At 35.4% G+C, this 14,784-nt stretch overlaps 1 protein-coding gene across 2 annotated transcripts in view; it reads left to right on the forward strand.

Annotated features, from left to right (window-relative positions):
- FZD3 (frizzled class receptor 3) overlaps positions 1-14,549 on the forward strand; it is a 96,347-nt gene extending 81,798 nt beyond the window's left edge. For both annotated transcript variants that reach the window (XM_004775147.3, XM_045078375.1), the window contains one exon: positions 9,534-14,549. In XM_004775147.3, the coding sequence (XP_004775204.1) occupies positions 9,534-9,747 (214 nt within the window). In that variant the 3' untranslated portion in view covers positions 9,748-14,549. The remainder of the gene's footprint in view (positions 1-9,533) is intronic.
- Positions 14,550-14,784: the final 235 nt, after the last annotated feature.

Below are 14,784 nucleotides of genomic sequence, written 5' to 3' on the forward strand. Positions count from 1 at the left end.
AGTAGTTTAATTTTTGTTTCCCTTGCCTGAGGAGACATATCTAGAAAAATGTTTCTATGGCCAATGTCAGAGAGATTACTGCCTATGTTCAAAGGCATCCTAATTGGTACTGAAGAAGTAAAACTTTCACTATTTGCAGATGGCATGATACTATATATAGAAAACTCTAATGACTCCACCAAAAAACTATTAGTGCTGATAAATGAATTCAGTAAAGTCACAGGATACAAAATTAATATACAGAAATCTGTTGCATTTCTGTACACTAGTAATGAGGCAGCAGAAAAAGAAATTCAGGAAACAATCTCAGTTACAACTGCACTAAAAATAATAAAATACCTGGGGCGCCTGGTGGCTCAGTCATTAAGCGTCTGCCTTGGGCTCAGGTCATGGTCCCAGGGTCCTGGGATCAAGCCTCACATTGGGTTGCCTGCTCAGCAGGAAGCCTGCTTCTCCCTCTCCCACTTCCCCAGCTTTGTGTCCCTTCTCTCTCTCTCCATCTCTTTCTCTCTCTGTTAATTGATTAATTAAAGTCTTCAAAGAATACTACTACTAATAATAAAATACCTAAGAATAAACTTAACCAAAAAGGCAAAAGACCTATACTCCAAAAACTATAAATCACTGTTGAAATAAATTGAAGATGACACAACAAATGCAAAGATAGTCCATGCTTAAGGATTAGAAGAACCAATATTGTTTAAAATATCCATACCCAAAACAATCTACAGTTTTAATGTAATCTCTGTCAAAATACCAACAACAATTTTCACAGAACTAGAACAAATAATCCTAAAATTTGTATGGAACTACAAAAGACCCCAAATAGCCAAAGCAATCTTGAGAAAGAAGAACAAAGTTGGAGGTATCATAATCCCAGATTTCAAGATATACTACAAACATGTACTAATCAAAACAGGATGGTATTAACACAAAAATAGACACATAAATCAGTGGAACATAATAGAGAGTCCAAAAATAAACCAACACATAATATGGACAAAGGAGGTAAGAATATACAGGGGGTAAAAGACAGTCTCTTCAACAAATGGTGTTTGGAAAACTGGACAGTAACATGCAAAAGAATGTTACCAGACCACTTTCTTGCACCATACACAAAAATAAATTCAAAATGGGTTAAAGACCTAAATGTGAGACCCAAAACCATAAAACTTCTAGAAGAAGTTGGACATAATTAAGCTTTTTAAACTTTGCTAGGTACAGTTTCCCTGGATTATGGCCAGACTTATAGCCAGTTAGAGTTCAGGTTTAGACCCAATGCAGTCAGCAAATATGGAGGCATTGAAAGGTATTAAGGCAAAGAGAAGGCCAGGGTGAAAGTGGATATGTTAATAGGATTAATTTAGCAAATAATTATGGAATGTACACTATGGCAAGCACTATGCTAGGCTCTGGGAATAAGATGATTTAGGCATGATCTGTGTTCTTAACAAACTCAAGAAAGAGAATAGTCAGGGCGCCTGGGTGGCTCAGTGGGTTAAGCCGCTGCCTTCGGCTCAGGTCATGATCTCAGGGTCCTGGGATCGAGTCCCGCATCGGGCTCTCTGCTCGGCAGGGAGCCTGCTTCCTCCTCTCTCTGCCTGCCTCTCTGCCTACTTGTGATCTCTCTCTGTCAAATAAATAAATAAAATCTTTAAAAAAAAAAAAAAAAAAAAAGAAAGAGAATAGTCAGTATTAGTGTTGCAGGTAAAAACATGGGGCCTTGGGCCTCCTGGGTGGCTCAGTGGGTTAAAGCCTCTCCCTTCAGCTCAGGTCATGATCCCAGAGTCCTGGGATCGAACCCCACATCAGGCTCTCTGCTCAGCAGGGAGCCTGCTCCCCCCTCTCTCTCTGCCTGCCTCTCTGCCTACTTGTGATCTCTGTCAAATAAATAAATAAAATCTTAAAAAAAAAAAACCACACACACAAAACATGGGGTCTGGAATGAAAATGCTCAGTTTCCTCATCTGTAAAAGGGAAATGGGAATACCTGCCTCTTTAGGAATGAGGTAAAGGGGCGCCTGGGTGGATCAGTCGGTGAAGCATCTGCTTTTGGTTCAGGTCATGATCTCCAAATCCTGGGATTGAGCTCCATGTTAGATTTCCTGCTCAGCGGGAAGTCTGCTTCCCTCCCTCTGTCCTTCCCCTGCTCCTGGTCACTCTTATACACTCTGTCTCTCAAATAAATACATAAAATCTTTTTAAAAAAGGAATGTTGTAAAGAGTAAATGAGATATTATGTGTAATTGCTTGGAACAATGCTTATCTCAGTAAGAACCTAATGTCAACTTGTAGTGTCTCCATTATCAAATTTAAAGAAAACTGGGACACCTGGGTGGCTCAGCTGGTTAAGCGGCTGCCTTCGGCTCAGGTCATGATCCTAGCGTCCTGGGATCGAGTCCTACATCGGGCTCCTTGCTCAGCCGGGAGCCTGCTTCTCCCTCTGCCTCTGCCTACCACTCTGTCTGCTTGTGCTCACTCTCGCTCCTCTCTCTGACAAATAAATAAATAAATAAAATCTTTAAAAAAAGAAAGAAAGAAAACACACCCAGCCTTCTCAAACATTCTCCATGAAGCTTTCTCTGACCCTGTCCTGACCAGATTTATTCCCTCCTCCACACTACTATTGCTGGCAAACTCTGGCTCACTGGCCAACTCTAGTCCCTTTCACTTTTTATAAATAAAGTTTAATTGGAAAAGCCATTCCCATTCTGATTGTACATATTTATGGCTGTTTTCATACTACAACGGCAGAAATGAATCGTTAAAATAGAGACCATATGATCCACAAAGCCTAAAATATTTATTATGTGCCTTTTCATAGAAAAAGTTTGCCAACTTCTAGACTCTACAATGTGATACTTATATTTTACTTTATTTGTTCACTTAGAATAATAATAGAAGTTATTATTAACTTATTATTATTAGAAACTTCTTAGGAGCTTTATAGTAATTCATTGAGTTGATGAAGGCTTATTAGGTAGGAGAGTAGTGACAGGAGGAAGAAAGAAATGATTTGAAAGATATGTAGAAAGAAGAAATGATAGTTGGTTATAGATTTAATAACAGCTGGGTAGAAGGAACATGCCAAAGTTTTTTTGTTTGGTTGGGGTTGTTTTTTTTTTTCCCAAGATTTCTAGTTTGGGAAACTAAAAGAATGAAAATTTTAATGCCTGAAATGGAAAGTGTCCCATGCCCACTTTAAAACATCTGTTTCAACAACTGTCCTATATTCTTCCAGTCTCTTTCCAGCCTCTCTCTCTGTCTTCTCTATCCTCTGAGTGTAAGATATAATTTCTACACTTACACTTTAAGCCTTCTGGTTTTTTCCTCAAAGTGCTTTCTTTTGCCTTCTAACTTGGTCAGCTATCTGTGTTTTTTAAAAAATTAGCAGTCTATCTTTGTGATTTTTTTCTTTTATTCATTTCTTTTTGCAAATTTTTGAAATGAGTATGTTGAATATTTTCTTTCTACCTATAACATCCTTCATTTCATAGATATCCCTTTTTAGTTTTCTTACCCACCTAAACTATACTTTCTAACATTAACAATGACCTTTTTATTTTTAAAGATTTTATTTATTTTTTGGCAGAAAGACACACAGCGAGAGACGGAACACAAGCAAGAGGAGTGGGAGAGGGAGGAGCAGGCCTCCGGCCAAGCAGGGAGCCCAATGCAGGGGCTTGATCTCAGAACCCCAGGATCACAACCTGAGCCAAAGGCAGACGCTCAACCAACCGAGCCACCCAGGCGCCCTGACCTATTTTTTAACCACATTCAAAGATACTTCCATTTTTTTGCCATTGTCCTTCCATTAAACACTCCTATATGAGAAGCGTTAGGGACACAGAGATGGAAGACAAAGAGTACAGTTGTAATACACTCTAATGGGTATAATAAAATGATATAAAAAATGCTTTGAGATCCCAGAGAAGAGAACCATTTAAGTTATTATTGAAAGTCATAGAAAGCTCCACAGACAGGATTTCCATTTTGAATAGGATGTAGTGGAGGCAGTTGAAATTAAAGACAAAGAAATAGCATGTGTGGAAGCAAGAAGGACAAATAGGCAGTTAGGTACCAGAGGAGAGCTAGAGCACAGTATATAGCTTGGGCAGATGAAACATGCTGAGGAGTTTGGATTTTTTTCCTGACAGTAATAAGCAACTATTAAAGGTCTTGAAGCCTTAGGGTAATAAAATCAGATTTGTGTTTTAGAAAGATCACTTTGGCAACAGCATAGAAGAAAAGATTATAAGTAATCTCAGTTGGGAAGTTTCTGCAGGAATAAGTAAATTGAGATACTTATAAGGAGGGAGAGATTTGAGAGTCTTAGCATATGTTTTGTCAACACCACCCTCTGTGAACTAACTCAGCATTATTGGGTATTTGACACTGTTAGCCTCATCCTTTTCAAAAGGGAATGAACAATTATTTATAATACACCTCCTGTGCATATGGCATTCTGTGTATAGTTATATAGAAGAAAGGTTAGGTATAATTTCTACATTGTAGGAGCATAATCTTTTTTTTTTTTTTTTTTTAAGATTTTACCGATTTATTTGACAGAGAGCACAAGCAGAGGCAGTGACAGGGGGAGAGGGAGAAGTAGGCTCCCTGCTGAGCAGGGAACCTGACATGGGACTCGCTCCCAGGACCCCAGGACCACGGGATCATGACCTAAGCCAAAGACAGATGCTCAACTGACTAAGCCACCGAGGCACCCTAGGAGCATAATCTTATAGGAACGATAAGACATAGTTACCTAAGAGTCAATTACATAGTAGCACAAGTCACGTATAATTAAAACAGTTAGTGTTAGAGATGATTGATGTTATAGAATTTTATAAGGGAAAGATCAAATTGGCCCATGAAAATATCTGAGAGGAAATACATAGGGTGAGTGAATGGTAATAAAGATAAATCCATATTGAGTAGAAAATTTCTGAAGGCGATGAAATATAGAGTATTTCAGCCTCTGTAATCTGAATGGATCTGGAGCGTAGATAAGAAAGTTTTTAATTACTAATATAAGGTAATTGGTAATTAAAATTATGAGATGGAATTACTTGAAACATAATAAAAAAAGAACAGACCAAGAATAAGACCTTGGTTTGAATACCTACAGTTAAAATGAATGAATGAATAAATAAATAAATAAATACTTGCAGTAATAATAACACAAGAGGAATAGCCAGATGTGATTCAAAGTAAGTATTTATTGATATATGAAGGAATCTATAAAAGTATAGTACTATGAAAACCAGAGGGTAGATTATGACTTCCTATAATGGCCTTTCCTACTTCTCTGCTTAATCAAAATCATACCCATCCTTTAAGGCCTGCTTAATTCCCATATCCATGGCAGTTAATTGCTTTTTAATTATTTGGGGAGATATGACCTATTTTTCATACAGCTGTCTTTTCTCAGCTAAGTTTGTAACTTCTGGAGAAATGAAAACTAGGTGACAGACATCTCTGTATTTCCCCACAATACTTAGCACAGTGCTAGGCATATATTTCTATCTGTATATCTGTTTGTCTGTATTGTCTGTGTGTCTATCTATTGAGAGGTAAATCTATTCAATAACTAATGACTTTAGAAATAATGTGGACATTTAGGGGTGCCTGGCTGGTTCAGTCGGTAGAGCATGCAACTCTTGATCTTGGGTTTATGAGTTTGAGCCCCATGTTGGGTGTAGAGATTATAAAAGAAAGAAAGAAGGAAATAGAGAGAGAGAGAGAGAGAGAAAGAAAGAAAGAAAAAGGGAGAGAGAGGAAGGAAAGGAAGAAGGGAGGGTGAGAAAGAAGGAAGAATAGATGCAGGCATTTCTCAGGAATTCAGGGCCCAGAACTAAAATGACAGTCTACTAAGGGTGTTATGTCTGGTACACGAATATGCATACTGTACGGTCCTTTGCCACAGCCAGAACATAAGAACAGATCTGAAAGAGTCTGAGACCGCGTTGAACCTAAAAGTCTAAATAGGAGTTTTCATAATTCCAAAAACCATCTCATGGAGATTTCTTTCTTTTCTGTCAGTTTTTGAGTTTACATGTTAATACTGTCTTTTGGCCATTGTTTTCTCATCATCTCACGGTATCTGATTATGAAATCACACACACACACACACAGATGCACACACGCACGCATGCACACACCTGCTTCTCAATACTCACTTTAGTCCAGACTCTTTGATGGGTAATTATTCATCCCAGTGCTCCATGAAATAAAACAGACAAAGGCAAATACACCTACACATGTATGTCAACTTCAAAGAATAAGTAATTATTAGATAGACTTGGAGATGGGTAGAAAGGGAAGTGGATGAGTAGGTAGGTGGAGGTTTGGGAATGAGTGATTAGGTGATAAGTAGGTGACATGACAAGGGAAAACTAGGGAATGAATATAATGAGATACTGGTTAAACCAAAATGAATTGAAATATTTATATTAATGGCAGCAACTAATATAGAGAATCAAAAAGGTTAAATCATCTTAAGTTTCTTTCATTTTGACTTTGGAATATACCATATTATCTTTTCAGCAAATTAACCATACCTATCATTTTGCCTAAGCTTATATTAAATTTAATGTACATTTTTATATTGTATATTAGAGTAGATATGTAGTGTAGATGGTAGAGTAGGTGCTAAATATTTATTTATTTATTTTGAGAGAGAAAGAGTGGGGTGGGGGCAGATGGAGGAAGAGGGCAAGAGAGTCTTAAACAGAGACCATGCTGATTGTGGAGGCCAATGTGGGGCTCGACCTCACAACTCTTGAGATTATGACCTGAGCCAAAACCAATAGTTAGATGTATGTTTTGAAGTTTATTGGTTAAACTCAAAGATTTAGGTTTTATTTTAGAAAATACCCAATTCATATTTTTAAATAATGATTTATTTTTATTTTTTAATTACTATGATATCATTCATTAAACTGTATCATACTTTGCTTTTTTCATTTGTCATATTTATTTGAAATAGATGCTTATGAAGTCATTGAGAGGTGAAAGATCTCCAAATTACCTGGCAAATTATAATTTGGAAAAATCTTTCACTCAATTTAGGACAATAATCATGTTGTAAAATAATAATTATTAACTAGAACAATAAACTCATTCTGAAATATTTTCATTTGTAAGCTATAATTATTTTACCAAAATATACAAATCAAATTTAAAACTATTTGTCCTGAATATGAAATATCTTTTAATAGAAAAAAGTTAAATGCCCTTTTACCTATTAACATAAATTTTTTAAATACTTAAAATGGATCTTTTAATTCTTAAATTATTTTTTGCTTTATTCAGACTGGAAACAAAAAACATGCTTTCTTTTTATCATTTTTTTTTTAAAGATTTTATTTATTCATTTGACAGAGACACAGCAAGAGAAGGAATATAAGCGGGAACAGTGGGAGAGGGAGAAGCAGGCTCCTCACTGAGCAGGGAGCCCAGTGTGGGGCTCGATGTGGGGCTCAATTCCATGACCCTGGGATCATGACCTGAGCTGAAGGCAGACAATGGCTGAGCCACCCAGGTCCCCCTCTTTTTATCATTTCAGAAGGACTTCTGGGGCACCCTGCTGCCTCAGTTGGTGGAACACACAACTCTTGTTCTCAGGGTTTGTGAGTTCAGGGTAAAGATTATTTAAAACTAAAATCTTTTTAATAAAAAGGGGCATCTGGGTGGCTCCAGCAGTTGGGCGTCGAACTCTTGGTTTTGGCTCAGGTCATGATCTTCAGTTCATGGGATCATGATCATGGGATCAAGCCATGTGGGAGCTCCACGCTCAGCAGGGAGTCTGCTTCTCTCCCTTTGCCTCTTCCCCCACTTGTGTGCTCTCTCACTCTTTCTCTCTAAAATAAATGGATACAACTTTTAATAAAAATAATAAAAATAGAAGGACTTCCCATTTAGAAGATCGATTTATTTATTTATTTATTTATTTGGCAGAGAAAGAGAGATCATGAGCTGGAAGGAAGAGCAGAGGGAGAAGGAGAAACAGGCTCCCCACTGAGCAGGGAGCCTGTAGCTGGGCCAGATTCCAGAACCCTGGGATCATGATTAATGCACTGAGCCACCCAGGTGCCCCAGGGCTTCTCAATTTTTAGATTCTGTGATCTGATGAAAACATTTGATAAGCACTTTTATACAACTAGATCACCTAAGTAGTGTATGAATCAGTCTTTAAAATCTTTAAATTTTATAAATGATTCATATTGAGTCATGAAATTTGTAATTATTATGAAAAAATGATAAATGAATGATTTTGACAACCAGTAGGTCTTTAGCTGCTTATGATTCATTCTTTTGATGACCATTTTAAAAAATTTATTATTTTTTTTTTTTTTAGAAAGAGAACAAGCGCACATGTGAGCAGGGGATAGGCAGAGGGAGAGAGAGAGAATCTTAAGCAGGAGCCCCATGCAGGGCTGATCTCATGACCCTGAGATCACAATCTGAGCTGAAACCAAGAGTCAGACGCTCAACCAGCTGAGCTACGCAGGCATCCCTGATGACTATTTAAAAAGGAATGGCCTGCTATATCCTTTTTAATTTTAGCAACACTAAAGTAAAATTTAGTATATATCAATTAAAGTTATAAATTACATTCAGTTTCATTTTCTTTGAGCTTTGTTATCCTAAATTACTTTTTAAAAAAGAGGTGTAAGTATATGTTTTCTTAACTCTGATGCTCCCACTCTTGTCTTTCAAGATAAGCACAGTGATGGGGAGAAGACTGCCTGCCTGCAATACGCAGTGTAGCCCAGTTCACATACATTTTCTTCTCAAACGCTGGTCTTGGCTAGGGGTAAGGAGAGAATTTGCTTTATCTGGAATATAGGTTACAAATGTTATGAGGATGTTACTAGAATATTTAAATAGATGTAGCTTTTATGAAATAGCATCTTCACAGCCTCAAGCCCTAATGGAAAATAATTAAGACATTTACAGGTAGTTGTTCAGCTGTTAACTGAGGTTTTCTAGAAAGAAGCTGTCGGCACATGGTGTCATTATTGCTTGACAATTCATTCACTTTTTTTTTTGTTGTTACATTAATTTCTCCTCTAATTTCATATGCTCCCTCTTTCAACCCTTGTCTTTCAGTAAATTTGAGTTTGTTGTACTACTAATTATAACCAGCTAGCCTTCTAGACTCCCTGAGACAATGCTGTATTTCTTCTATTATTGTTCCTCCTCTGCCAAAACCCATCTCGTAACCAGAAATTCACTGGAATGAGAAAAGTGTCCATACTTAGCATATCAGCTCTATTTAACCTCAGCTTCTGTCTCTTTGCAAGGAATAAGACCTTAATTCTGAATTTAATGGGGATGGCTATCCCCCTTTCTGGTCAACGATGTGAATACCTCTACTCTTTGAAATTACTATAGATCATCAAAAGATGGTTGTTACTTTTTCACTTACAGGTTTCCTAATCATTTTACATAATGAGGCATTTTCATGACAATTCTTAGTTTTCTAGTGTGTTCTGTTACCTACTTCAAAATAAACTCTTGTATGTTAGGTACACTCCGTGCAGTTATAGAGGAATGGAAGAGAGACTACCTCATGGCAGCATGTCACGACTGACGGATCACTCCAGGCACAGTAGTTCTCATCGGCTCAACGAACAGTCACGACATAGCAGTATCAGAGACCTCAGTAATAATCCTATGACTCACATCACACATGGTACCAGCATGAATCGGGTCATTGAAGAAGATGGAACCAGTGCTTAAATTGTCCGAAGGTGGAAAACTTGTGCTATCTAAAAAGCAGATTTTATTCTTTGCCTTTGCATGACTGATTGCTGTAACTCACTGTTATCATGCTTTCAGTCAGATGCAGATTGTGTCCATTGGAAAAGTGAATTTCGCCTTTTATATTGCATCAAACTTGGAACATCAAGGCATCAAAAATGCTAATAATTATATCATCACATAAATAATTCTTATTTCTAGGTTATTGAAGAGATAATTATTTGTCTGGTAAGCATTTTTATAAGCCCACTTATTTTCTATTTAGAAAAACCCTAAATGTATGGTGACTGCTTTGTAGTGAACTTTCATATGATATCAACTAGTTGTGAGATAACATTCTGGTAGTTGTATTAATAAAACAAAAATTTCAGAATTAAGGAAATTTTCTATGCAAGGTTTATTTCTCAGAAGAATAGTTGGACTTTGTAGTTTTCTTTCCACTAAGTGAAAAAGAACTATGTTTTTAAACTGTAGGAGAATTTGATAAATCAGCAAGGGTATTTTAGCTAATAGGATATAAGGTCAGAAGAGGAATCTGAATAGTCTTTATCTGAAGGCTCTTTAAAAATTCTATCGAAATAATCTTCATCCAGAAACATACAGGATTAAGATTAACAATGGAATAAAAGGCAGAGATGGACATTTTTTCTCTATAATTATGCTGTCTTTATTACTTTTGTAAATATTACTTTTACTGGCTGTGTTTTTATAACTTAACCATATGCATGGTGAAAGAAGTTTAATTTGTAGCCACCTTTACCCATATAGTAGTATTGATTCACAGACAACTTCGTGTTCAGATCTGTTCCAAGGAGGCATGTAACAAGCATCACACATTATAAACTCTTTTGTGGGAACCACAGTTACAAAATGGCAAAACATTTTCTCTATATTCATTGTTGTATTTTTCTGCAGTGAGATGTGATCTTGCCAAAGCCACCAGATCTTGGTACCCAGGCCCGTCCTATCAGTGACCTGATTGTCTGCATTTGCATTGTACAGTAGCCACTAGGCTACAGCTTTTTGCCCCACATTCCTGTTTCTAGATTCTGGATCATTTTTTTTTAAACAGTTGAAATATATATAACCTAAGTCCAAAGTGGTGATTGAGGTATTTGAAAATCATTGTAACTAAATGAAGCATGAGTAGTCTTGCTGTGAAGTATAATCTTTTAGTCTTACCAATATCAATTCAAAAATGTTTGACATTTTGTCGTGTACTGTTTAAATAATTTACAATAAAACTGCAAACTTTATTAGGCATGAAATTGATCAGAAGGGAAAGAAAAATTGTGGAAAATGCTGGATGTGTTTTATAGTAAAGCGTATTTAAACAAGTAGTCCTCAGCCCTGACTATAGATAAGAATCACTTATGGAACCTCGGATGCTCAACACCCTCCTCTCATTCAGAGGAGAATTTATATATATATATATATATATATATGTGTGTGTGTGTGTGTATACATATACTATATATATATATATTTTTTTTAAAGCTTTCTAGGTGATTCTAATCTGCAGACTGTTTTGATCTAACTTGCCCCCTGATAATGAGCTGATGGCATCCATATTATATCACATAAATACCTAGCTGGACTCAATGTTGTGCTTTTGTATCATCACCTGGTAACATTTGTTCTTCACTTTATTGTTCGTTATAAATGTGGAATTTGGGGGCACTCCTAAAGATTTTTCCTTACTAAGTCAAAGGTGATAGGGCTTTTAAAGTCTATATTTCTGAAAATACTACAGGTGATTCTTAATGCAGATAATCCAAGAATCACACTTTGGAAAATATTCCAAGACTCTAGAGAGGTCTGGCTTTGCTATATGCCAATTTTTTCATCTTTAACAAGTAAACTTCTCTGAGCCTCAGTTCCTTTGTTTATAAATGAAGATAGAAGATAAGTACCTACCTCACAAAGTTGTCAAATGGGGATCACGCGAAAAATCATTTGAAAACTGTAAAACATTGTGGAATATAAGGGATTAAGATTATTAAGGATTTAGGAGATTTGTTTGAGGGCTACTGTAGTATATTCCTTGACATGTGTTTAAGGCTTTCATCAAGTACAAAAATTGGTTTTCTGACAATAATTCGTATATCATGTTTTTTCAAAGTACATATATCTTATTGTTTATGATTAACTCATTATAGAACATATTTGAACAGTTAGCCCCAAAGCATTTTTCTTTTTCCTCTGTCTTCATTGTCTTTCTCCTTGGAACTGGAGTTAGTGCTGGATAGGAAGAATCTGAATTCCCTCATAACTGACAATTAGTAAGCCTTTCCTCTGAAGGCCAGACTTACAACAACTCATTTATACAATAACTCAGTAATTCATAAGGCTTTTTTCCTGAGAATCTCTCCTGAGAACAGCATGAGAGGACCAAAACAAACATTGAGAAACAAAAATAAGAAGTTAAAATAGAAGGTACCAGTTTGAGCTCAAAGATGTTGTCATCCATCGCCATCTGCATTATTTTATCAATTGCCAAAATGTTAACTGATTTTCTTGTACAAGTAGGCCAAGTATAGATGGTTAAGTGCACATCCCTGTGAAAATCTTGACTTTGTGCTCCTTTGTTTTTTATATATTCATTTTCTCTTCTTTGTTAAACTCACTGTTGGCATATATGTAAATGCTATGTTGACCTTTCAGTTACTTTCAGTATCTTAATTTTGTTCCACAGAATTTACTTAATATCATCAATGCATTGTTTTAGATAACTATATTTAGTTTGGGTCATGTTGTTTATCAAACTGGTGCTTTAAATTAAGAATTCTTTTTTAAGATACTGTTAAAGAACTATGGCAAACCAGCAATTTCAAAGTCTCAGCTCCCTTAATCCAACTTGAACAAGTTGAGACAGCTTTCTTACCATATGTTTAACTTTAATTTGTGTTTTGATTGGCATGTGATAATGTTTAGCATTTTATTTGGATAGCTGACAACTGAGAAAATAGTTCTCTTGAAAATGTTAATATATAATCAAGAGGCTTTCAAAAAGTTCTTCGATTTCACCAATACCATTTAATTTATTCAATAATTAAAGCAAAAGATAATATTAAGCTCATAACAGTAATTGGTTTCAAAGAATAACTGATTAATAACAACTAGCAAAGAGCTTAGTACATAGTAGGTTTTTCGATTAATATTTATGAATGAACAACTCATGTCAGAAAACTCACTTTAAGCCTTAGTAGTGAGAATCTACTAAACTTAAATTGAGTGAAATAAAGTTTCTGCTTTACAAGAATAACATGTGGCAAATAAATAAATAATAAATAGTTAACATAACTTGCATGAGAAATATATACACAAACTTGTACCAACACTATTAATTTTAAAAGGTGAATAGCAATTCTTAGAAGTATTTAAGCTCTTGTTGGTTTTATGTGAAGTTAGATCTTTGTATACTAGTTGGGTAAATGAATATTCAAGCAAACTTTTATTAGTAATGATTTTCTGCTTCTTAGAGCAGATATATGAAAATTCTGAGAATCTCTTTAAATTAGAAAAATTTACTACATTTTAGCCTACCTCATTAGTTTCTTTGTGATAAGAACTGGATATAACAAGTTGTAACTATCTTGGTTGAGGCTCTATCCCTGTGATTAAAAAGGAACTACTTTAAAAATTTTATTAGTGGATCATTGGCCAGAGCTTAGAAAACAATAACATGCCAAAATTTCATTAGAGTGATATTTATACTGCTTTTGACATGCCAAAGGTATATTTGCATATTATCACTTGCATGACTTACATAGCCTTGTGCAGTGAAAATTCTATTAGGCTTAGAATTCGAAGACCCATAATTATGATGTGAGCAAGATAGGTCATTTAGTCTCCCATTTCTTCAGTATAAAATGAGAATAAGGTAACTTTTGGTCCCAAAACCTACCTCACTGGACTTTGGTTATAAGGATCAAATGAAATGACATGAATTAACATGCTCTGTAACCTATAAACTGCTCTACAGATATTATCTGTTTTGTTAGAACTTAGGGTTATAGAAAACAAGGATATGGTCTTCAGTAGTATTTAGCAGCAACAACAAAAAGGCAACTAGACCAGTATTCGTTTGGTATAATCTTTGAATCAACAATCCAATTAACCTTTTAAAAATGAGGTTCTTTTTCAAGCGTAGCTATACCCTTAAACTGTGTTAGCTTTTTAATATATGCATACCAGAGTACACTCTCAGATTTATACGGTTAAATTTGTAGGTCACTCTCAACAGGAATTTGGGGATCTCCATTATATTTTTCTTTTGATATGGAATTATATAAACTGACTGAAAGTTGTAAGAAAAATATTAAGAGGAGTGTAGTCCCTTTAACTTTTTTTTTTTTTTTTTTTGAGGACTTTCATGTCCTAATTCTTTCTGATTAAGGACAAATTTTAAAAAGTTAATAACCATAACTTGATATCCATCTTAGCAAAACTTTAAATTTTAAGTTGTAACATTATCTTAATTGTTTGTATGTTTGTATATATAATTTTTTAAACCTACATAAAGTAAGGATTTCTCCATTCTTTTCCACACATCAATACACAGAAGAGAATTTTATGGAGCGTAGATTTACAAAGAAACTCATGATTCTTCTAAACTTCTTTTATGCCTTTTCTGATTAAAATAAGAAAAAAGTGTTTGCATTCAATTAATTTGTTTCCCAGTAGCCGCATTTTTACATTCTTCTTCTTTTTTTTTTAAGACTTCATTTATTTATTTGACAGACAGTGAGAGAGGGAACACAAGCAAGGGGAGTAGGAGAGGGAGAAGCAGGCCTCCCAGTGAGCAGGAAGCCCAAAACGGGGTTTAGTCCCAGGACCCTGAGATCATGACCTCAGCCAAAGGCAGACTCCTAACTGACTGAGCCACCCAGGTGCCCCTTTATATATTATTCTTATGTCATTTCTATTTTATATGAAAAGAAATACATTGACATCCCTTTAAAATTTGGGTTTTTATTTTATTTTATTTTAGTTTTTGTTGTTCCAGTGATATGA

Source organism: Mustela putorius, unplaced genomic scaffold, assembly GCF_011764305.1.
Source record: "Mustela putorius furo isolate JIRA1106 unplaced genomic scaffold, ASM1176430v1.1 tig00000242_pilon_pilon_pilon, whole genome shotgun sequence".
In the NCBI taxonomy this organism is placed as follows: Eukaryota; Metazoa; Chordata; class Mammalia; order Carnivora; family Mustelidae; genus Mustela; species Mustela putorius.